Below are 24,901 nucleotides of genomic sequence, written 5' to 3'. Positions count from 1 at the left end.
TCATATAAAAAGTTTTATGTAAAATATGTTTACTTTGAAAAAATGAAAACAAAAATCAAAGAGTAGAAATTTTAAAATTCCTATTACTTTAAATATGGGATAGTTACTGAAAGTGGTTTTTCGTGATCTATTTTCTTCTGCTCGTATGCCATGAGCATCTTACAGTGCCAATGCATCTTTGTTCCCATCCCTTTGAATGACTTGTGGATGAACGTCACAGAGCTCGTTTAACTACTGTTGTATTATCAGACACCCAGGCTATTTCCCAGTTTTCCATTTTATAGGCATTCTTAGAAATTGGAGCCCTGGCTGGCGTAGCTCAGTGGATTGAGCACAGGCTGCGAACCAGCCATTGCAGGTTCGATTCCCAGTCAGGGCACATGCCTAGGTTGCAGGCCATGGCTCCCAGCAACCGCACATTGATGTTTCTCTCTGTCTCTCTCCCTTCCCTCTCTAAAAATAAATAGATAAAATCTTGGAAAAAAATTATTAAAAAAGATTAAAAAAAAGAAATTGGAGACAGTGTGATTTGAGTATCTTACACAAAACTAAATAGACACATTTTGGCTCGAGGAAGAGAGAGAGAGTTGGGATGAGGGCATTTCCTTGCTGCTTCTTCCAGGAAAGGGTGCCGTCCAACTAGGGGATGGCCGAGGGGAGTGAATGTCCTACTGAAATGGTGACCAGCCACGCTGCTATGTCTGGATAAAAGGAAGGATCCGATGGAGAGCGGTTGTTGTCCAGCAGGTGGACTGAAGAGAGTGAGTAGACCCTGTCACCGAGACCAGATTGTGGAGAAGTTCTCAGCTGGGGCCACTTTTGCTTCCAGGGGACATTTGATCTTCACTGTTCGTAGAAATTGTTCATAGTCATGACGGAACAGGAGGAGCTACTGGCCCTTCCTAGACAGAGGCCAGGGACCCTGCTGACTCATCCTAAGATGCGCAGGACAGGGCTGCATTAACAGCGGGTGATCGGTTTTGCTGAGCTTGAGAAGCACTGATGCAGAACAAAAAGAAAAGGGAGTGTCCATGTATCTCTGGAAACCCTGGTATAGCATTTGGACAACCCATATCATGAGTATTACGTTTTCTTTTAAATTTTCTTTTCCAAAGGACTTTTCAGTTGCCTGATGTGTTTGGCATGTCTTAGACTCATTCTACAGACCACGCTGAGGGACTCGTGATGCCTGTGGAAAGTGGCTTTTGTTAGGACTAATCCTGAGAAGAGTCTGTGTGTGTGTGTGTGTGCGCTGTAAGACCTGTCTTGTGAGGAAAGCTGGGAGGAATTCAGGCTTCCGGATATTCCGGCAGCGTAATGATGCTGTTGATACCACTGATATCAGGCTGGGGCCCTTTAGGCAGAACTAACCCAGGCCCACAGACCCGGCACTGGTCCTCAGGGTCAGCGTCTGTTTCTCGGCCAGAGTGAGGGTGGTCGGTACAGTTTGGGCTCTACAGAGTTTGCAGAGCCGCCTGGACTGGGCACACTGAGTATCTTGGTCATGCATGAGATGGTCTGGTGGGCTTTCCTGCCGAATGAAGTGGGAAGAAAGCGATGTTTACCAGCATTAAAGGAGGAAGATTGAGGAATGGGGCTTCCCCCACCCCACGATGGAGCAATGATCTGTTTGTGAAGGTGTGTCTTAAGGATGTGGTCCTGAGAGGCAGATGGGTGGGCTCACGGCAGGATGGGCACTGGAGGTGGGTAGGCAGGAGCAAGAACATCACGCTTATTAAGGTCTGACTGAGGCAAATGGCTTAGGGGCTTGGAGCCCTGCCACTCTCATCTCTAGCTGAATGCAAGGGATACTTACCTTGTGAGAAGTTGAAAAGCTACTTGGTCAGAATCTTGAAGCCCAGGATGCTCAACTTGCTGCCCGGGGCTGTTGCAAGTTTAGGAGGGGGGCTTCTGGTCCATACTGCAAGACCCTGACCCCCAAACTCCTGTGGAATTTGTTTTTGTAAGTGGAGCTGGAGCTGGACCTCTCTGAGACCCGAGGGCATTCGGGGACACACATGACAGGCAGCCTGAGCAGCTCTGGAAGGGACCCCTTTCCCCTTCTCCAGGTGGGGCTCCAGTTTTATAGAACCTGCAGCGCTAGGGAGAATCTAGACAGGGAAGACATCAAGAGGGAAGCTGTTTGACTTCCACTTGCTCCCACCCCCCCAGTTCCCCATTTTCTGTCCGTCTCCACACTGCTCTTTGCCCAGGAAGCCTATCTCTGTGCACGGCAACACCTAGCCTCCTCTGACTCCTCTGCCTCCCTGGAGTCATTGCATTTGACCAGTGGGAGGTACAGATAGGAGACTGGGCGGTAGAAGGAGAGTGTGGCCGGGAGGTTGATTCTGCATTGTTCCGGCAGTGGCTAGGTTCTTCTCCAGGTGTGGCTCCTGGAAGACAGTCCTTTTTGCCACGTCTCCAGGTCTCCACTGCACTCGGCAACCACAGTGGCTTCCTCCCCTCTGGCCCCGGGGTGGCTACAAGTTCCTGCTGTCACTAATCCAAGGATACCTCAGGTAATCCTTGGATACCGACTAGGTTTCTTCAACCCCACCTGCTCCTCTGAATACAGTTCTTCCATTCAACTCTTCGTAGTACAATACTTATGAGTGCGCCCTGACGTTGGACCCTGAGTGGCACATTCTAAAGAGATGACCTCCTTGTCTTTGCTCGATCAATATCCCAGCACTGGGGCTGCTGACACGCCCATAGCAATCTTCCTCCTTCTAGGGGATACGGGGAGGGGAGAGATCCCGCTTTTTCTGAGAATAAAATGAGGCACCGTGCTCAAAGGACGCAGCATGGTGCCGGTCACTCAGCAGGCCCAGAGTGAAGGGATACTACTGCTGGCATCCCTAGGCATTGATTCACGGTGGTTCCGGAAACCAGAAGTGAAACGTGACATCAGTGCAGCTGGTAACCTAGAACGGCTTTTTAATCCCTCCTCCCAGTCATGTGACTGCTGACAGAACAATGACTTGCATTTATGGGCCCTTTTTCGATTCCGGAAAGAGACTCATCTCCAAGAACGCTTTTCCTTTTCCATAATTATCAAAGAGAATTGCATGAACTGTTACATTAGCAGGGTATTGATGTAAAAAATCAGAAAGCTGGGGGAGAAGAAGTACTGTAGCTGAGAATAACATGTTCTTTCACGAGAAGCGTCGATGGGGAGCGACATTATGACAGCCTACAGCGTGAGATCACCGCAGATGCCCGGTTCGGGTAGTCCAAAATATTTGGTCAATTCTGAGCCAATGTCATAAAAATTAGATTCTCTCAGGGAAAAGTTATCCTAGTAACACATTTATGTTGCATCATGCAGACAAAAATAAACATGGTTTTGATTTCATGTGGAAACAGCCTATAGAAGTCGCCTGTTGTTTTTGACTGTCCATCACCCAAACTCGCCTCTTCTAGACCTGGCACCTTCAATTTCCTTTGGGGAGCAACCTCTCCCCCATCCCCCAGACCATGTGATTGAGGACTGATTCTGTGTCTGGCTCTAGGGGTAGACGTGTTACATAGGAGTGGCCAATGGGGAGAGCGCATCCCTTTGACCAATCGTCGGTTGAGGGATGACTCCAGCAGGACCAATCAGAACCGAAAGACTGTCCTGCCCAGGTCTTTTGCTGGGACTACTGAGAAAGAGAAAGGGAAGCATATGTATTGTTTTCCTGGTGGCTGTCTTTGCCACAGAGGGCCTGCCTGAAGGGGAGGTTTGCACTAGCAAGAGCGGCTTCGCGGGGTGGGAGGTAAAATCCTGGTGAAATGGATGAGCGCCCAGATCTGGCTCTAGAATTTTAGGTTGTTTCCATGAGTGCCCTCTGTCTTGAGCCAGCTGGAGTTGTATTCTGGCCTCTGTCATCTCAAGATTCTTGATGAATGCACAGGACGAGCATAGGGCTTTTCTATTGTGGTCTCTCTCTCTTCTTCCGAATGTAACAATTGTGACTGAAAAGAACTTGTGGCTGACTAGTTCATCACATTTTTATTGAGCATAGATCATGGCAGGCATTGCGTACAGTCCCAGAAATGTCTCAGGAATACAGTGATGGCACTATTGTGCCACGAGTGTGAAATAGGATAAGGACCCAGCATGGTGGTTAGGAACATGGGCTCTGGGGCCAGATTCCCCAGGTCTACTGTGCCACGTACTATTTACTGATTTACTACACACATTTCTTATCCCCTCTGTCTCTCAGTTTCCTCATCTGTAAAGTGGGGAGAATAAATCGAAGGTCAAAGTGAACTAATACATGTAAAACACTTGAAAGAGCACTCCGTAAGTGTTCGCCATTGCTACCGTGACTATACACTAAATCCCGGGTGGTAGGGAAGACACACAGACACAAGGTCACCGGTGATTCCCGTTGGGCACAGGGCAAGAAAAAAGAAAGTAACTTTCAAGCTGATCCTTGGAAGATGAGCTAGTCAACCAGACAAGGACAGCGATGGCGTTACGAACAAAGGAAACCACACGTTTGCAGGGTCTGAGGCATGTGAGAGCAAGGCATTCCAGAAGTGCAGTTTTCTGCGTCTGTTTGCATTATAGGTTGCATGTGGGTAACTCTGGAGATGGGACTATAACAGTAGGCAGAGGCGAGATCCCAAAATGCTTAGCGTGCTTTGCTAAGGGGTGTTTGTGCTAACATTAGGTAGGCTAGCCCTGACCGGCATGGCTCAGTTAGTTGAGCATTGTCTCTCAAAGTGAATGGTCACCGGTTCTATTCCTGATCAAGGCACATGCCCGAGTTGTGGGCCTGGTCCCCAGTTGGGGAGCACGCTGGATGAGATCTATGTTCTTTCCCTCTTTTTCTCCCTCCCTCCCCCTGTCTATAAAAATAAGTAATAAAATGAAAAAAATATTAGGTAGGATAACATCTTTTGCAAGTGACCAAATACTCACCTCAAAAAGCTTAAGCAAAAATAGCATTTAATGGTTACCATAACTGAAAACTTTAAACGAAGGGATGGCTGCAGACATGTCCAGATCAGGGTTCAAATTATGACTCTAAGGCCTATTTCCCCCCCTTTATCTCTATTTCTTTGCTTCACCCGTGCATGGCTCCATTCTCAAATGGTCTGATTTGTGATGGTAAGGTGGCTGATAGAGGTTCACAGGCTTGAGTCTGGTAGAGAAGAATGAGATTTACTTCCTGTAAAAGTCCAACAAAACCTCATTGGCTCTGATTGAGTCACCTGCTCCAGTTCTTTTGGTGAGAAAAATGTTCGCTCTGATAGGTCAGGCCTGAGATTCACATACTGCAGGAACCAATTCCACCTGGAAGCTCAAAGGCCTCAGATGTGAGTGAGGGTGGTCCTTCAGATGGGAGTTGGGTATGAATATCAGAAAAAAAATATGGATCGCATGTGTATTCAGACTTGATGGAATTCTTTTATAAATATTTTATTTATTATTTATTTTTAGAGAGGGAAGGGAGAGAGAAAGAAAGAGAGAGAGAAACATCAAAGTGCGGTTGCTGGGGGCCATGGCCTGCAACCTAGGCATGTGCCCTGACTGGGAATTGAACCTGCGATGGCTGGTTCGCAGCCCACGCTCAATCCACTGAGCTATGCCAGCCAGGGCAAGTTGATGGATTTTTTTTCACCAGAAGCAACATCATTCACAATAATAAGTTATCTGGACACGCAGCAGGTACAAGGAAACATACGTGTCCTATAAATGTGTAACACGGGTACAAGTGCATTTACACACAGTTTTGTATCAGCCTCACTCTTTCTTCTTTGTTTTGTTCTTTTATTCTCACTTGCTCTGGCTCATGTGTTCTTTCTGTATTGTGTCTATCTTTGTAAGTGGCTTTAGATCATTTTGGAATGAGATAATATCTAGTAATAAATATTTCTTAGTGCATATCCATTCCAAGTCAGCCCTTAATAAGAATGATTGGAACGAGGCTTGGAATGTTTTAAACCAAAATTGCTCTTCTAATTCCTTTCCATAAATATCCATAAGTGTGGATAAAGTGTATTTGTATTTTTTAAGGAATAAAAGACACCTACATTTGCTTAAAAGTTTATCACTTTAATGCTAAAATAGCCTTTCATTTTCCACTTTAGCTCTCTGACCCCCAAACCCATCCCACGAGATATTTCAAAATAAAATTTACCTCCAGGCTTAGAATGAGCTAAAGAATTTTTAGTTTAAAAATCTACTCAAAGTAGGCTTTTTAATGAAGGTGATGGAAACATTTAAAATATAAGCAAGTAAACAATGTCCCCAAAATGAATGCACTAATGAATCATGATCGAAAAAAGTTTGAATTACATAATAATCTCCTTGGTCATGACTATCAACAATAACTTCTCCATTTCTAGTTTTTCCAGCAAATTCCATAGTCTTCAAAGGGCCCAGATTAGCTTCTTCTGTTGGCAGATTTTTACAGTTTATAGTTTGGAATTCTCGGTTCAGGTGTTATGTGTAGGCAGGTGACTACCTTGAACCACCTTTGCTCAGTCTTTGTGTAAGGGCTGTTGCCCTGGGTCTGCCAGATCCATGTCTTGACACAGAAACAGAGGAACCAGTGGATAAAGGAGCGGAGGCAGTGGCTGATGACAGAAGCAAGGGAGGCCTGGAAGATGGGAGAAGCAGGCATTGTCCTTATGCACAGCTGCTCGGTAACTGTGAACTTCACCTCTGACAGTGGCAGCCCCCAGCTCTGGGACACACAGGGGCTCCACGTTTTTTCGTAAATAAATGCCCCAACCCTCAGGTTGGCATTCAAGGTTCTTGCAAATATGGCTCCCAGATTCCTTCTCTGGCTACCTGTTCTCACTCTCATGATTTGTCCCATTGTCTCCGTCTCAAGTGCCCTTTCCCCCAGTTTGACTGCTCCAACTTCTGTCCATCAATTTGGGCCCAGGGAACAGAGACTTCCCTAGCTCTCCTCTCTCACCTCCTAATGTGGGACTAAACATTTCTCCCAAGCATTCCTTCCACAGCATTTTGTCTCTATCTCAATTTAGTGCTTAGTGTATTTTATTATTTTTTTAAGGAACTGTGTGCTCTTTTTTTTAAAGATTTTATTTATTTTTAGAGAGGTAAGGGAGGAAGAAAGAGAGAGTGAGAGAGAGAAACATCAATGTGTGGTTGCTGGGGGCCGTGGCCTGCAACCCAGGCATGTGCCCTGACTGGGAATCGAACCTGCGATGCTTTGGTTCGCAGCCCATGCTCAATCCACTGAGCTATGCCAGCCAGGGCAGTGCTTAGCATATTTTAGCATGTGCTTGCTTTTCTTTTCTTGTACCATTTCAAAGTTGATGGCAGGGACTGTGCCACTGTTATCTTGTTGTTCCTTCACCTTCAAAGAACCTACCATGACAATTCACACATAAGAAGCATTAAAAAATTTATTAAATGGAAGATCAGAGAGAGGAATGCATGGACAGAGGGTTGGAAGATACAAAAAGGAGAGACTAAGGGAGTGCTGTTGCTGTCAGCCAAGGGAGTGGCAGATGACAGAATCACGGGTGAGACTCACTGAGGGGCTGCGGTGCAGTGGGGAACACGGGGCCGACACAAGGGAGTGTGGGACCAGGGCAGTGAGAGACTTGGGAGGGACAGCTATCTGCTCAGCCGTCTGGTCTCCCTCCCTCTCCCTCCTGCTCACCCCTCCTATCAGCTCCCTCATAAATCTCTGGACACTTTGCTTTATCTGAATTCAAAACCTAGAAAATCCCCAAGACACAATGTCCTTACCACAGTGTAAAGAAATTCCCTTATCTGTGAGAATGCTAAGAGGGTACATATTTGTCTTGGCAAACTGTGAAGCTGATGGGCTCGGGAGAACCCGGGCTCAGGTCCTTGCTTCTCTTTGTTTCCATTACCCCTCCCAGGCCTCCTCTGTCTCCCGGTTTCCACCCCTTCTTGTTTGCAGATACCAATGGTGCTTTGAGGATGGCGTGGGAAGCATGCCACCACTGTATGCCTTATTTTCTTTGCATATCTTCCATCTATCTGGAGACACACACTTGGACACACATAATGTATTTCCACGTTTTCTGGCTCTCATGGAGTCAGTCTGCTGTTTGCCTTGGTGCTCCTCACATGGAGTGGTGACAATAGGATCATCACACGCAAGCCTGTGTGAAGGTGGGGACTTGGTCTTAACTCATTATTACATCTGACCCAGCACCATAGTGTCTGTCTGGTCACTGCAGGCTTAGCTAGAGAGTTGTTGAATAAATATACAAGGTGGGGCAAAATTAGATTTACAGTTGTAGCCGCTTTCAAATATAGTAATTAATAAATAAGTAACAGTACAAGAATAAACTCTGCACTTCACGTCCAAGCATGAAAGAAAAAATAACTAAAAAGGAAACTATGACTTCACTTTAACTTGCTTCAAATTACTCAGCACTGCTTACCTTTGGTCTCTGACTAACTATATAGCCTTTTGAGAATTATCAAAGACCGTCTGCGATGTTATGATTCTTTTAACTAACAGGCAAACATGTAATTTTATGAAGATTTAATGAGGCAATATCATTTCCAGGTGGTGTTATCACTCAGGGAATTTAATAAAAATTTTATTAACGTTGTCTTGCATTTGTTTAAATATTTATAAACACTGTTTTCAAGAGAATTCATATCCTGGGTTATTGTTTTATAGAATTCATTTTGGTTAGCTTTCCACAGTTTGGCGGTTCATCTTATTTTAATAGGCTCCGCTAGAGCTGGCTGTAAACGCTCTGGAATCTGAGTGGGAGTCTCTTTGGACTTCACTTCTGTGTTTCGCCACCTCCCAGGGCCCCAGACTGAGTCAAAAAGCATGTCCCCCACGGGTTTTGGAATGTCCCGCTCAGCTGTCCTGATCACAGCTCGTCGTCTTCTGATAGGGAATCCAGGTAATCTGTGTCCACGTACAGTAGAAATCCGGAGAACAAGCTGTCCGCCCAGCCCGGGTCTGAGAAGAGGCCGTTCTGGTCGGTGAAGAAGATCTCCAGCCAGACTTCATCTTCCGGCTGCAGATAGATGACTGTGGACCCCGAAGCCACGTCGTGGTTCCCTGTGTTGGCGTCGAAGGTCTTTATCCGGTACTGCCCGTTGTGGACCAGCCCAATGGCCAGGTGCTTATTTGCCAACGTGATATCGTAAGAAAAGTAGTAGATCCCTGGGAAAGCACAGATGAACTTCCCCGTGGCGGGGTTGTAGTGCTCTCCCTCGTTGAAGAGGACCTTGTTAAATATGATGGGTAGCCTTTCTTCTGGGTAGCTGGTTGTGATGCCAACGGAAAAGGCAGATTTGAGCACGATGCTTCCACATCTACAAACTCCAGGCAGCCCTGGGTCCCCTTGTTCTCCTCTGTCTCCCTTTGGTCCAGGAGGTCCAGCGGGACCCACTTCTCCTTTCTCTCCCTCTGGGCCCATGGGTCCTTTCTTCCCCGTCTCCCCTTGGTCTCCTTTCTCTCCGGCAAGGCCCAGAGGTCCAGTCTTGCCTCTTAAACCTATAAAAAGAGTTTGCAGTTTAATCAATAGTTCCTCTAAATATAGAGTGGCAAACCGTTTGCCCACATTGTCCCAGAATACCCTAAGTTTGTCTCTTCAGATAACTTTCAAATGCATACTCCCAAACAGTCAGTCTTTTAAAGAATCATGAATACCCTAAAAGGGAAATATACAATTTCCATTAGAATTCCAAGTGAATTTTCTTGACTATGTGGGAAGTCATTTACATCCTGACTAATTTAAAATAATGAACTATCATTCTGATGATGGATCACCTGTCGGTAAATTAGCCACACGCAGGACTTATCACTACAGGAGGAATTTAAGGAGAAGGAGGGTGACATTACCCCCAGAGCAGAGTCAGGGGGGCAGGCAGAACCAGGCAGGTCTTCAGAACTCTGCTGTCTCACGCCCCATTCTACTATGAGTATAAATAACAAAAGAATCAAAATGAGATCAGCTCGTATTTACTGAACATTTCCCATGCACCAAGAACAGCATTTTATTTACATGCACTATCTTCTTTAAGTTCTGCAACAATTTCATGAACTAGGAGTTATTATTACTTCTACTGTACATGAGGAAACCGAGCCATGGAAAAGTCCGTTGACTCTCGGGAACAGAGCTAGTGAATGACGAAGCCGCAGACTGACCTCACGCCTGCCTGACTCTGGAGCCTGCGCCTCTCCAGGCAGTGGCCAGAGTGAAATTGTAAAGGGTGCCTGGCGCATAGTGAGGGATCCATGTGCTACAATCACTCAACAATAGTGGTCGCCAGCGCTGTGCAGTGAGCCTTTCCCTGGAGGGAGAAAACTGAGTCCCACAGAGGGGAAGCAAGGCTGGGCCAGGAATCCAAGTCTCAGCCTCATGATGCTTCCCCTCCATCAAAATGCCTCTTACCTTTGGGGCTGGAATCAAGAATCCTAAATTCTGTTTGGCTCTGCAGCTAAGGGTTGTATCGTTTTAGGCAAATCCCTTAATTTCTCTGGGTCTCCTCACATATAGAAAAGACATAGTAGCTGTGAAGAGATTTCAACAAATTCAAAATCACCATAGTGAAATATTTTGTTTGCCCAATTTTTTTTTATGTCTCCAGATGAACTATAGGCTAAACGCAGAGAAATAGTGACTATGGCTTGAAAGTGCTAAGCAACAACTGTTTAATTTTTAAATCACAGGTATAATAGCAATGAATTAGTAGCATTAAAAAGGTCATTCAATTTTATGGCCAAATCCATTCCATAAATAATGTCTGTGTAATGATATTTTCTCAAAAATATTCAAATTATTGGTTATTTCTAATGTACTTTTGTAGTCAGGGAAAATATATCATTGATAAATTGTGTAGTTTATTCTCAGGAACTTTTATTAAGCTAAGTCTTTTTATCTTGATAGAGCCTTGATATCATTTATTTGAATATTACATAAGCATTGGTGTAGGAGTTTGATCACATTTCATTTATTTGGAAAATGTAGCAATAAGCATTCTGGATATTGTAAATTTGCAAAGAATAAAACCTACTTTTAAAACATCAGATATTTTGTTTCTATAATTTTGGAAAAGTGCTGCTTGCCAATTTGTGGTGCACAAAAGATGCTAATAATGAAAGCAATTTTTTTTTTTGCGACAAAGATCAGCATAATTACTGATCATAGAATTGTTCTTTAGCTGTATGTAGATGACATTTGTTTTTAAATTGAAATTCCACTGACTCTAGCCAGAACCCAATCTGGTATTTATTTCTTGAAATATGGTTATAATAGTCTGCTATTTCAATATTTGCTTTTTTTTTTTGGAAGAAGTAGAACATGAGCGTTATTTTGCTAATAAATTAACTTTTAAGTCAAAGACAAGTTCTAAATTATAAGTTTATCTTCAATAGCAGCTTAACTTTTGCTATCTTCCTCAGTGACTTTTGATGCATTAATTTAAAAAAAAACATTTTGGCATCAGCAACAACTTGACCACTAAATTTCATTATGTGCTCAAATCCTTTTTTCTCCATAACTTTGGGCAAGTCAGTTCTTGTCTGGGTTCCAGATGCTCCATTTGTAATATGAAGAAATTAGATCCTAATCCGTTTCAAACCTGATGGGGAAAGCAGTAAACAGTGACTCAGCGGATTAGCCATGAAACCTAGTTCAGCTGTGAGTGGAGTGAACTTGACAGAGGGGTTTCCTCTCTCTGACTTGAGTTTCTCAGACCTTGAAATGAAGGTATTGGACTGGGTCACTGGAGGTCTCATCCTATTGGAAATTCTTTGAGATCAAACCATAAATACTGAGATGTGATTTTACCGTAAAAAGGTCTTCACAATTTCAGCCTTTGGAGTTTTTGTAGTTATTGATGATGCTGCACTGCTGGGGGTTAGATAATCAGGGACCAGCTATAATAACTTATAATGATTCTTCCTGTTTGCATGCGGATTTACCCCTGTGCTCAGGGCCAATTAACGGAGGGTAGAAAGAAGGGATACATCATCCTCCCTCTCCCTACTCGGACATGACTGTGTAGAGAAGAGAATCGTGGAGAAAGTATTATCTGCATTTAGGTACTGAAGCTTGGAGAGAAAGGATTTCTTCTTAACTCTATGATGTGGGCTTACAAAGAATTTTTTTAATGCCATTTCTTTCTTCCATCCATCCATCCATGCACCCACCCATGCATCCAGAGATTTATGTGTGCATGCATGCATCCGCCTAAACCATCTCATGCTGGCTGACCATCTGCTGTGTGTCGGGCAGGGTACCAGGGGCTAAGTGAGACATCGCCATGAATGCCACCTGTTCTGCCTTCAAGTTCGCTATTCCTGTGTGTTGTACTGTGATCTGCAAATATGGATCTCAGCTAAGTTCATAATACCCAAAGCCATGAAATAAACCAGAATTACCCATTTCATGAGGGGGTTCTCCTATTATTTGAAGACATTTATGTGGATACACATGCAGATTAAATTCAATGTGAATAATATGCTACAACAGTAATTGCTATAGACCAGTGAAGGAGACAAATATTTTAACAGAAAGTTTACAATTCAGTATAATGAGCTGTGTGTTTGTACTTTAGAATAGGGAAATTAAACAAAAGATTATGCTGATTCTGCTTGCACGTGGTTGGGGTAAATGTGGTGGGGATGTTCCCCAAGGGCATGTGGATGAGAAGACCCGTGTGGGGTCACTGAGGTGGGGACAGGGAGAAGAAGCTCTCGGCTTTGTGTGCCATCCTCCAGCCGTATTCAAAGCGTGTCCCTAAGCCCCAGGACTCCGTGGCTCTTATCTGTCAGTAAGGGGTGTTTCTCTTCATCCACCGCAAAGGCAGGCAGTCTTACCCTTCCTCTCTTAGCTGGGGCATATTCTCACACATGGATATGTGGACACTGGATTTAAATAATCCCAGGTTGGGAAAGTCATTTTATTTTTAAATCCCCATTTTTTTCATTTGTAACATTACTAATATGGTTGATTATAATAATTGCTAATAGGATTATGGTGGACCATAAGTATTAAAGGTAAAATTTCTGACACATAGGTATATTACCTTCTTAAGAAATGGTTATGATGATGGTGATGGTGATGATGATGATGATATACTACTGTGACTGTGTTTTTCCGTATTGACCTCCCATGCCCAGATGTTTGCTTAGTAAGGAAGGACAACGTTGTATTCCGATTTGTGTTCTCAGTGTCCAGAACAGTGTTCTCAACCAGGAGCGATTTTGCAATGCCTGCTATGGGAGAGTTGGTAACGTTGAGACATTTTGGTCATCGCAGTTGGTGGGGGAGTCACTGGGATGTAGTGGGGTGCTGCTACATGTCGTACAGTGCACAGGGTCATCACCCCTCAGTAAGTAATGATTCAGTCCAAAGTGTCATTAGTGTGGAGGCTGCAAAACCCTCGTCGAGAACAATTGTGGATAGCAATAGGCATACAACAATCTTGTGGAATGAGTAATGTGTGAGTGGATAAATGAATATATGGATGGATAAATATGGGGGGGGGGTGTAGCTGGCCTCGTACAGGGTTAAAATGGTAGCAATTCTGAACACCTGGTGTAATCGGAATGTATACCCATAAACATGTCTTTAAATAGCACTAGAACTACTTCGTAAACCAGATCACTCATTTCAAGTTTATTCTGTAGCTTTGAGTATTCACGAACTTAGCTATGACTCATATTTGCAGATCCCAATGTCTTAAGCAACAGCAGCTAACATTTACCGAATGCTTACCACATGGCACTTACTCTATTGTTTGTTTTACATGCATTATTGTTCTTAATCTTCCCAGTCACCCTTACTATCCCTCATTTGTAAATGAGGAAAACAAGGCTCAAAGAGGCTATTTGCCCATGATACTAAGTAGTAACCAAAGGAGCCAAGATTTTATCCTAAGTCTTGCTGACTCCAAGGCATGTTTGTGCAATCACTGTATTATTGCTTCCAGGCACAGTAAACGGAAAGGGTTGCTAATACCTCATTACGATCCTCATGTTATTTCAAGGACACTCATGACCAGGACAGCACTCACAGCAGTGAGTAGTGCTCGTAGGTGCTGCTGGAGAGAAGGGTTTGAAAGATAAGATTTAATTTCCAACCTAATGTTTTTTAATGTGATATTGAACTTCTACCTAAAGATTATTTATCTAATGTTGAACAATAGTTATGATTCGGTAGCTGCTGATTTGCCAAATATGCAGTGCGTGACAAATTCAGAAATGAATTATCAGCCAATAATTTGAATATGTATTATATTGTTTCACAGCACAGGACAAAACGAGGCACCATGACTACAGAGAGACCCGTTTCTTCGATCTATTGACATTTTCTGCCTATCTCCTGTCCCAGCTTTTATGCTTAGAAACACGTTTTCAAAGATTGATTCCAAATCGCTTCCTCTTTCAGGGCGAACATGGCCTCTCTAGAATTTTAATTTGTTTTACTCTGAAGGATTGCAAAAACTGGCAAGCTTCCTGGGCCAAATTTTTTTGTCAGAAAAACGTGAAGATTACTGAAAGACTAGGGGACATTGCGTTGCTATAAAGAGCCTTAAGAAATTTCTTTTTTTCCTCACTGCTATAGGACAGGTGGGAAAGTGATAAACTAGGAAAGAGGTATGCTGTCCTGTGCCGTTGTCATTTCATCTTTGAGAAAGAAAACCCGGAAGCCCTTTGTGTGTCTTTGCTCAGGGTGTCAGTGCAGAGCAGGATGGCACCCACGCTTCTGGCCCCTAACTCTGCCTCTGTTTCCTCTCCCTTCCTGTCCATCTGTCTGTCCATCCACAGTGCCCTCTCACACACAGCCACTGCCTGCTGGCTGTAACAGTGCAGTGGGCATGACACCCGATGTTGGAACCCAGCTCTGCCAGCCACTAGCAATGCTCTTCATCTTCAGTGACTCACTGGACCGCGGCATTGCTCAGTATTCTCATCTATAAAACTGGAGGACTTCCGCCTGAAAGAGTTGCCACTACAATGAAATGAGAATGCACGCGAAGAGTTGGGAGCAGAGCCTGATGCATAGTCAAGGTGCAAGCGACTGTTAGGATTAACCACGGTGACGTAGAGGAGGGATTTAAGGAACGATTCCCATGAGAAAAAGCAACAAAGAAAGGGGGCAGTGTTCATGTGGGGTGAAGGAGGGGATGTTCCACAGAGCCTCATCATTCATTACCTGCAGCCCCCTTTTCTCCTTTTTCTCCTTTTCTGCCGTCTCTTCCATCTCTTCCTGGAAGGCCGATCCGACCGTGGGGCCCAGGGGAGCCATTTGCTCCAGGGGGGCCTGGAGGTCCAGGTAAGCCGGGGATACTACAGATGTATTTCGGGGAGTAGTTCTCTCCTTTGAACTGATTACCCCGAGGTTGCCCACTTGCACAAATGGCAAAACTTGTAACATAGAGCAAGACAAACATCTTGGGCTCTGCAAGAAAAACACACAAGACATAAATGCACCCTCGGGGGTGGGGTTTTGGTGCAAATGAGCAGGAGAATGGGCATTTGCAACAAGTCTTTTCAGTGCTCACCTTTCCACGAAGGTGAGAAACCACTGTTCACTCTCATCATTCTGTTGGAAACTATCAACGTATCATTGGTGGGGAGCTCTGAGTGCCCCACACAGGGATGGTGGAGATGAAGGATCGATTTAAAAAATTTCATACTAAATCCCTTTGTGGCATCATTCTGCAGGAACCACTGACGGACTTTGCTAAACAATGTTTTCTTTTTGCCAAAGTAATGCATTTTTTTTAAATTAGGGATGCAAATGAATAATATAAATATCAACATTATTCTCACCACCTGAGGATAATGTCTTCACATTTTGATATCTACATCCTTCCTCTCTTTTTTTCTATGCCAAAGAAGAAAAGTGGTATCATGTCATTCATGCTCTTCCCCACCTCTTTTCACTTAACAATATATCCCAAGCTCCTGCTCACGTCAAAAATTATTCATAACATTAAAATCACTGTTGGATTTGATTTGCCTCTACTCTCATTTATGGACAGAATTCCCCACTATGGACAGTTCTTTCCAGTTCTCTGCCAATATATACACCGTACTAGAATCCTTGTATCTGATCTTTGCATGCATCCCTCCCTGGTGGTCTTCTCAGAATTTCTGGGCTTTTTAAAGCAGGATAAAGAAAGTGGAATTTTTAGGAAAACCATGTTTTTCACTAAAAAAGCATGTGCAGTGCCAATTAGTGTTAATTGGAGCACTCTGCATGTCTTGAGGGGGGCCCAGACTTTAATTTAAAATCTGCAGGGTACAGTGCCATGGTGTCCCATTAAGCTGTCGGCACCGGGGCTCCATTAAAGAGCTGAGCAAAGTCAAAGCGTGCACAGTGCCAGGTGCTCCGAGGGAGGCAGGCAACAGGTCGCTGTAGCTGTGATCTGGTAGGACTTGGTTTCTCCCCCTCTTGAGCCTGGCAGCTGAGAGTGATGGGTCATTTACTGTCATGCCATTTGGCATATAGGCTGGAGAGTGTGCAGTGTAGGCTGGGGGCACCTGATTTTCTACGCTAAATGTCCTTAGCATTAGCGGCGTCTTGGATTGGCAGCATGTATATGTGCTGTTCGGGGGCCACATGAAGGAGTAGTTTTTAGATAGTTGGACCTCTGCTTTAACAGGAAGTCTGTGCAATGCTTGGTGTATATGCCTGATATATATTTACCCAAGGAGAAAATTAGAGAATGTAGGGGAAGCAATCAGATCAAGTTTCTTTGCATCTTTGGACAGACACATCAGAAAATGAACCAGGCGCACTGTACCAGTTTTATGGTACCCATGGGGAAATTGCAACATCTTGGAATTAGACCCAGAAATTTGCCAGATCATAGGAATGACAACCCAAGAAAAACAGTGTGCACATGTGGTTTGAAATAGATCTGATTCCTAGACATCTGATTCGTGAAAAACTGAAACAACTTATCCAAATATAGGCTCTGTCTCCTTGAGCACATTTCCATGTTACCAGTGGGCCCTTTCCCCCAAATCAACATCTTTATCATGCTTGATTTCTTATACAGCACAAGCTCAAGTAGAATTGCACACTTGGAGCCTATATAATTTTATTAGCCAATGTCACCCCAATAAATTCAATAAAAATATTCAAGATTACTGATTCTACGGCTCAAATTGGATTAAGGCAGTTTCTGAAAAGCCTAGTGGATCTGCTAAAAACACAGCCACTCATTCACATGCATGTCAGACGAAGGAAATGGAAGAGGCTTCTACCTCCACTTCCTGCCACAATTAAGAAAAGATGCAATAATCACATTGCTAGTTCTTCTTTCTTGTAAAAAAACTAACCAGAGGAGGCTTTGAGAAGGGATTTGAGAACGTGCTCATACAAGATAGTCATAAAAAAGCTGTTAACCTGCAGACGCAGGATGCGATGCTGCAGCTCAGGCCAGGAGTTGGTTCAAAGAGGGAATTGAAATGACCTGGAAAGAAGTCACTTCGGGCAGTGACATCTCAGACACAGACGAAAAGGTGAGCCAGCCATCAGTCTACAAAGAAGCATGCGGTGAGGGTCTCAGTCATGGTGGATGGAAGAAGCAGAAAGTTTAGGTGTGCTTGTAACTGAGGGTATTACTATTTTCAATAGCCAGGCATGAGGTGCTCAACGGAGGGTTAAGCTAACACAATGGGAACAGATGCATTCGCAGGATGAATAGTTTGCGTCTCATGGACAAGTGCACTAGGCTATTTCCTGTACAGTAGTCTAAGTGCTGGAAGCATCCTCAGTTGGAATTTTTCGAAAGGCTCTCAGAATGATTATCTGTTCACAATCTTCATCGGAATCGAGGAACAATGGGTTCTGGTGCCTGATGAGTGATGACGGTGTGGTTCTGAGTGGCCGGTCCAGTTTTGGAACTCAGTTCATCAGGATGACAAATGGGGATGGATTAAAATGGAAAACTGTAGTGGCATCACTCTGTAATGGTTCCTTATTTCACTTAAAAGCCTGTCAAAAGCCTCATGGTAAACAGGTATGGAATGAGGTTCAGAACTTGGGGAGTCCAGGAATACAGGAAAACCCCCCACAGCCATCACTAGGGGGATGCGGAAGCAGACACACTGGTTGAGAGGTACTTTGCATATCAATAACTGCTGGACAGTGGTGGCTAAATAGTTAGACTGCCGCACTGGGGACAAGGGAGATGGGTGTGACTTCAACCCATGATGTAGCCTGGAGTCAGTTCCCCGGTGGCTGTGCCTGTGCGACAGCAGGAAGGAGGTTCCCCTGCATCATAGAGCCATGCCTGCCCAGATTAACCATGGCAGCTGGAGAATGACAGAAGAAACAAGAGGATGGGCAAGCGTAACCCTTTGTGGGAGGAGTTGGAAGTGGGGTTACAGAGGAAGGGCAGGCTGGGATTTAAACTCAAGCGCAGGGCAGCCTCGTTCTCTTGACCATGTGGCTTGGAAGGGAGCAGGAGGGTCATGAGAGGGCTCTCTCTCTCTCTGGCCTGCGGCTTGAGAAGAAAAGCACAATGATGTAGCAGCTGTGCAGAGCTCTCCTGACCATGCGGCTTGGGAAGGAGAAGTGCTCTAGGCCATGCAGGGAGTAATACTGAGGGCACGGACATGCCGTCTGTAGTGAGGGATTAGTCCATGCACTGCTGCCGTGATCGTGTCGGTTCTAGCTGACTCCAGAGCTGCAAAGGACTCCTTGCAAGATGCTGCTTTGCAGACCTGGACTTCATCTGGATTGTTGAGACTTGTGCCCTTCCCTGAATTTCACCATGATCCAGAGTGATAGGGAACATTCTTTCCTGGACTATTATATGGAGGCTGATGGCAACGTATCCCAGACTCTGCACAGATAAGGATATGGGAACATTTTGGGGGCTCTGGCTTACAGTCTTATGGGGAACATGAGGAGTGCGAGGTCACGTGGGAAAGGAGGGCTCCAAGCTGAGCTGCTTTGAACACCTCCCAAGCTTGGTATGTTGTAAATAAAGCTCTGCTCCTGCATTAATTGTTGGGTCATTCACCAAGGTGGCAGATGGACGGGCCGGTCTGCTTGCTTACAGTCTGGGTGAGCTCAGCGACAATGGTCTATAAGGCCCTTCTTGGCTGGGCACCAAGCCATCTTCTCCCCTGAATCCATCTTCTACTCTCCTCCTTTTCACTTCCTCCGCTCCAGTCACACTGAGCGTCTTGGTGTTCCTCAAAGACGCCAAGAGTGCTCTGCTTTAGCATCCTCATACTTGCTCTCGGTCTGGTCGTTTCTCCCTGGGTAGTACTCAGTCCCCCAGGTGTCTGCTTGCTTCATTCTCTCCTCTCCTTCTTTGACTCTTGGCTGAAATACCGCCCTCTCACTAAAGCCAACTTTTACCACCTTACTGAACATCGCAATCCACCTTCCCCTACCTTCCCACCCTCCCTCACCTTGCCGCTTTTTTCTCTTCCATATTGTACTTATCTCCCTGCAACTCACTAGATTATTCTTATCTTTGTTGTCCTTTTTTCTGTCGGACATTTCCCTCTGCTAGGAGGAAAGCTCTATGAGGCCGGATCTTGGAGCCACTGACGTCTCTGACTGTCTAGAACAGTGTTTGGCACACACCGAAACTCAGGCTAGGGACAGAGGAGAAGGTTTTTATTTTTGTGGAAAATGTGAGTTTTGCGGGGGGAAAAAAAAGACAACCAGAGAGAATGGAATATGACAATGTCACAAGAAAGAGGAAGGAGAGGATTTAAAGGAACATTCCTTTTGCAGAGTTTGAGAAATACAAGTGAAAGACTTGGGTTGTTTTAATTGTTCATAGTCTAGAGCATTTAAAAACATTTTAAATATATATTTTGTATGGGCAGAATGTGTACATTCATAAATTTAAAAACTAGAGTACGCAGAAAAAGGTAGATTTCTTCTTCCTCTCAGTGTCTCAAAAGCAAGGTACAGAGGGGCATGCAGTTTCTTTTCCTGGAGGCCACACGGCTGCTATTTTCTCACGTGTCCTCCTCCTCATGTTGGCACATTGCGTGCCCCTTTCTGCACCTCACTTTTTCACATCTTGGAGATCTTTTTGTGAGCGGTGTATGCAGCGTTGCCTCATTATTTTTAGAGGCTATAGCATACCAATCGCATGGATGTGTTGTATTTAACCCGTCTCCTACCGATGGGTATTTGGGATATTTTCATTCTTGTATTATTATTAATAATAGAGTGATGAGTATCTCCACAGGGTTCAACGAACATCACCATATATATAGTTTTTGCACGTGGTTTATGACATGAGCAGTAAAAAGCGCTTTCCAGTTTGTCTTTCTGTATTTTGTTCATGTATTTAAAAATATTTTTATCATGGAAACACATTTTTAGGTTTAATGCATTCTGTTTATAAAAACTTCCTTATTTCAAGATTATTTGACCCACTAGCATTTTTTTCTGATGAGGTATGTAAGGTAGGGACCCAATTTTATATTTCAACAACTTACATTGAATAATTCATCCTTCCCTCACTGCCCCACTGATTTGCAATTAATTGGTTATTTTGGCTGGGACTGACCTGTGTGTGTCATGGCTTTATAAGAAATTACAATGTTTTTAAACAGCTTTATTGAGATTTAATTTACACAGCATAAAATTGACCTACTTAAAGTATACAACTCAATGTACACCACAGTCTGATTTTAGAACATTTTCAAAACTTCAAAAAATCCTCCTACACATTAGCAGTCACTTCTCATACCAAATGCTTTGAAGGATTACATTGAGTTATGCAGATTTATAGAATGTGTGCTAAAAGGTCTTTCTCCCCCTATTATGTTTCTTTGGAGTTAGAAAATCAAAGCTCTGGAAATATTGGCACTCTTGAACAGATCTGTCCTTGATGTTCATTGTCAATGACCCTCTCTTTGCTTTTTCAGTAGGCATTACAAAGTAACTGGTATTTAGTTTTTTAAGCACATACTGAAAAAATTACTTTGTGGTACTGTAGGTTTCAGAACCTGCGTGCTAATGTGTGCTTTGGATTCATAGGACAGGCATGTGGTATACAGTGTTCTGTAAGGTGTTTTTTTTTCCTTCTGTGATGGAACCTTTGTTCTTGCTAAACCAGCCCCTGCAAACACTCGGAGAAATACTAAATAAACCAGTGCAAAAGGGGACTTCTAGAAAATGTGTCCACAGATCAAGATCCCTTTATAAATAGCATTTTCCCCTTTATTTAGAAAAATAAAACAAACCCACGTATGCACAGTCAAATGTTATTTGACAAGATAGCCCAGAATACTAAACAGAAAACCAGTTGTCTCTTCAGTAAACAGTGGTGGGAAAACTGGACATTCACATGCAAAAGAATGAAATTGGACCCCTAACTTACACCACTCAAAAAATGAATGTGAAACTGACTAAAGACTTAAAAGTGAGACCTGAAACCACAAAACCTCTAGATGAAAACAGGGAAAAATCCTTCACATCGGTTTTGGCAACAACGTTTTCGGATACGACACGAAAGCACGGCCACGGAAGCAAAAATACACGGCTGGGACTCCCACACACATAAAACTTTCTGCACAGCAAAGGAAACCACCCACGAAAGGAGAAGGCAGCCCGCAGGGTGGGAGGCCATGTTTGCAAACCACCTACCAGAGAGGGCACTACTATCCAAAACAGATAAGGAACTCACACGACTCAAGAGCGAAACATAAATAACCTGATTGAACGTGGGCAAAAGATCTGAACAGACATTGTCCCGAAGGAGCCAGGCTGACAGCTACGTGGAAGGAGGCTCAGCATCACTAATTATCAGGGACAGGCAGATCAGAACCACAGCGGTGGGATGTCACCTTGCACCTCTCAGGATGGCTGTTACCAAAAAGAGATAAGAGACGCTCGTGAGGATGTGGAGAAAGGGGAGCCCTTGTGCATTTGCACAGCCACTCAGGAAAACCGTATGACTGCTCAAAAACAACTCAAAAAATTAAAAATAGAACTGTCATGTGATCCGGCAGTTCCGCTTCTGGGTTTTTAGCCAAAAGAAACGAAAACGGAATATTGGAGAGCTCTCTGTGTTCCCATGTCCACACAGCACCGTTCACAACAGCCCCGACACGGAAACAACCTGGGGGTCTCCCGACAGATGGATGGGTAAAGAAAATACAGCACAAATACAAAGGGATACCATTCTGCCATCCAAAGAAGGAGATCCTGCCATTTGTGACAAAACAGGTGAAATTTGAAAGCATATACCAAGTGAAATAAATCAGACAGAAAGAAAAAGACTGCATAATATCACTTACATGTGGGATCTAAACAGCCGAAATCACAGAAACATGGAGGAAAATGGCAGTCGTCAGGGGCTTGGGGGTGGGAGAAAGGGGGAGATGTTGGTCCAGTGGCCAAACTCCCAGTTATAAGATGGCTCTGTTTGGGGGATCTAATGTCCAGTATGGCATCGTTCATGGACAGTACTGTATGACATCCTCGAAAGCTGCTGAGAGAGTAAATCTTAAATGTTCTCATTATATACACACAAAATGATAGTTATGGGAGGTGATGAATGTGTTCATTAATCTGACTGTGGTAATCATTTCAGAATAGTTACGATTATAAATCCATGAGAGACTGGGTATCAAACCTTCACATGGTACCCCTTACACTTACACAATATTATAGGTCAATTTCATCTCGATAAAACTGGAAAAAAAAAACTGTAATTGGCAGAACTGTACAATGGCGTGGCTGCTGTGCAAAACAGGATGGAGATTCCTCCAAGAATTTCATACAGAATTACTGTGAGATCCAGCAGTTCCACTGCTGGGTATACACCCAAAAGAAGTAAAAACAGGGACTCGGAAAATACCTGCACACCCATGGTCACAGCAGCAATATTCACACTAGCCAAAAGGTGGAAGCAACCCGCGTGTCCTCCGACGGGTGAGTGGATAAAGCAAACAGGGTGTAGACTTACAGTGGACCACTGGTCCACCTTTAAAAGGAAGGAAACTTTGACACACACGGCAGCACGGAAGCGTCTTAAAGACTTTGTGCTGACTAGTGTCGAATGGTTCTACTTGCATGATGTAACCAGAATGGTCACAGTTGCAGACAGGGGGTAGATTGACAATTGCCAGCGGCTGGGGGGCGGGGGCGAGGAGTCCGTGTTTAGCTCGGACAGAGTCTCAGCTGGGGAGGGTGAAAAGCTCTGGGGATGGACGGGGTAGGGGTGGGGGGGCGTCGTACGGCAGGGTGCACGTGCTTAATGCCACAGAACCGCACACTTCAAAACGGCAAATTTTACATTATGTATATCTTACCACAATTAAAATACTGAACATGGGGATGAAGAAGACATACTAGTTTTCTTATTTCGGGGCTAGGCATTTTAAAGACAACATTTTATTTTACAAATAAGAACCCCAGGACTGAGGGTCCAAGCGCACACAACCATGAACATGGCTCCAAAGGACCTGAACTGAGCTTTTTTTGTTTGCAGATACTTCAGTTCTCCCCTGTTTCCTGGGAGGGAAACTATAACATGACCTCATGGTAGAGGGCTGGACTTGATTATTAATTCAAGTTGAAAATGTGTTTTGCCTGGAAATGATTAGGAAGAGGCTAGGTAACCAGGGGCAGCCAAAGCGAGTCAGATCCTTGGCCTGCGGAGGGGAGATTTCACAATCACAGGCTTTTCCTTCTCTGGCTGCATGAGGGGTGGCACCGTGAGGGACACAGGATGGGGGGACCTTAGGTGCTAGAGCCCCAGAGCTTGTGTTTTGTGGCTCCTCGTATCTGACCCCGAGGCTCCATTTTTCCTCCTGCGATCTGCCCCTCCCGTGGGCCCCGAGTGACCGCCCCTTCTCCCGTGCCCACATCTCCCACAAGACCACACACCACCACCCTGTGGTGTGGCTGCATGCATGCTTTTCCTCCACCAACCTATAAACTCCGCATCGCCACCATTTAGGACAGAGGCTGGTCTACCGTTGATGCTCAACAAAATTTGAATGAAGAAAAATGTTCATTCATCCATATTTATTTTTACCAACAGCATCGGCTGCTTTCTGTGAAGGGCTACGAGGGTATGCCAGTGAGAATTATTGACATTTGTCAAACATGCTGTCGTCAACAGAGCAATGTTAGGTCCGTATCTCCTTCCCAAAGACCCTTTCATGGTAGGTTGTTCAGGGAAGTCAGGTGACTTCTCCATGGTCACACAGCCAGTGTCGGACCAGAGATTTGAACCCAGGTCTTCAGTTTCATGGATTCCTCTTACAGACCCGTCTACGTAATACACCCAAAAGCTACCATAATGATATGGCCACGGTCCCCACAGCTGCCAAAATTCTCGACAGAAAGAGTAAACACCATACCTTGCTCTGGGATGGCGCGATGCTCCGGGATTCTAAACCCACAAGAGACCGAGAGTCTTGCATGAGAGCTCAGCGAGAAACTTGCGTTGGTACCACGTAGAAAAACAGATCCAAGTTCTCAGAGGTTTCCAAATACTTGTGCTAAAAATAATTTTCTCCTTTAGTCCCAAAGAGTCAGAAGCATTGGAAATCCTTCACGGAGCGAGGGGCAGCCAGGGGTGGGTTAAAACGATGGTTTTGTTTGACATAAACCTTAAGCGTCTGCTTTTGTTGACAAAGTTTAGAGGCGCCTCCATCTCTGTGTGTCGTGGCCTCTTTTTCAGATTTGTTGGCTTCATTTTTTCCCCTTCTTCATGTGTTTTCCACTGAGTGGATGTTTCAGGGGGAAAAAAAATTACTCACTGGCTGGAAATCAGTCGTTGACTTAGAAAAAAAAGAGTCATTTCCTCTTTGAGAGCTTTTGCAAGGTAGAGTCTTCAGACCCTGGGCATAGGGCGGCGTCTCGGGGAGCGACAGGGGGCGATGTCCCTAATGTGATAACCGAGTCAGGAAAATAGCCTCTGGTCCTACATGCTGCAAAATGAAGCGAAGGCATGAATACACCA

General features: G+C 44.4%; 1 protein-coding gene across 4 annotated transcripts in view; it reads right to left on the bottom strand.

Moving 5' to 3' along the window:
- Window positions 1-7,356: 7,356 nt before the first annotated feature.
- The window catches only part of C1QTNF7 (C1q and TNF related 7), a 96,125-nt gene continuing 78,580 nt past the window's right edge, over window positions 7,357-24,901 (bottom strand). For 2 of the 4 annotated variants that reach the window (XM_028507070.2, XM_028507071.2), the window contains exons 2-3: window positions 15,142-15,387; window positions 7,357-9,470 (exon numbers count right to left, since the gene is read on the bottom strand). In XM_028507070.2, coding sequence (XP_028362871.1) covers window positions 8,839-9,470; window positions 15,142-15,387 — 878 coding nt within the window. In that variant the 3' untranslated portion in view covers window positions 7,357-8,838. Of the gene's footprint in view, window positions 9,471-15,141; window positions 15,388-17,088; window positions 17,179-24,296; window positions 24,695-24,901 lie in introns of those variants that run through there. The other 2 variants (XM_036018888.1, XM_036018894.1) reach the window with 2 other exon arrangements.

This window comes from Phyllostomus discolor, chromosome 1, assembly GCF_004126475.2.
Source record: "Phyllostomus discolor isolate MPI-MPIP mPhyDis1 chromosome 1, mPhyDis1.pri.v3, whole genome shotgun sequence".
Taxonomy (NCBI): Eukaryota; Metazoa; Chordata; class Mammalia; order Chiroptera; family Phyllostomidae; genus Phyllostomus; species Phyllostomus discolor.
Note: the sequence above shows the minus strand (reverse complement) of the source record. Positions and strands in the feature narration are given on the sequence as shown.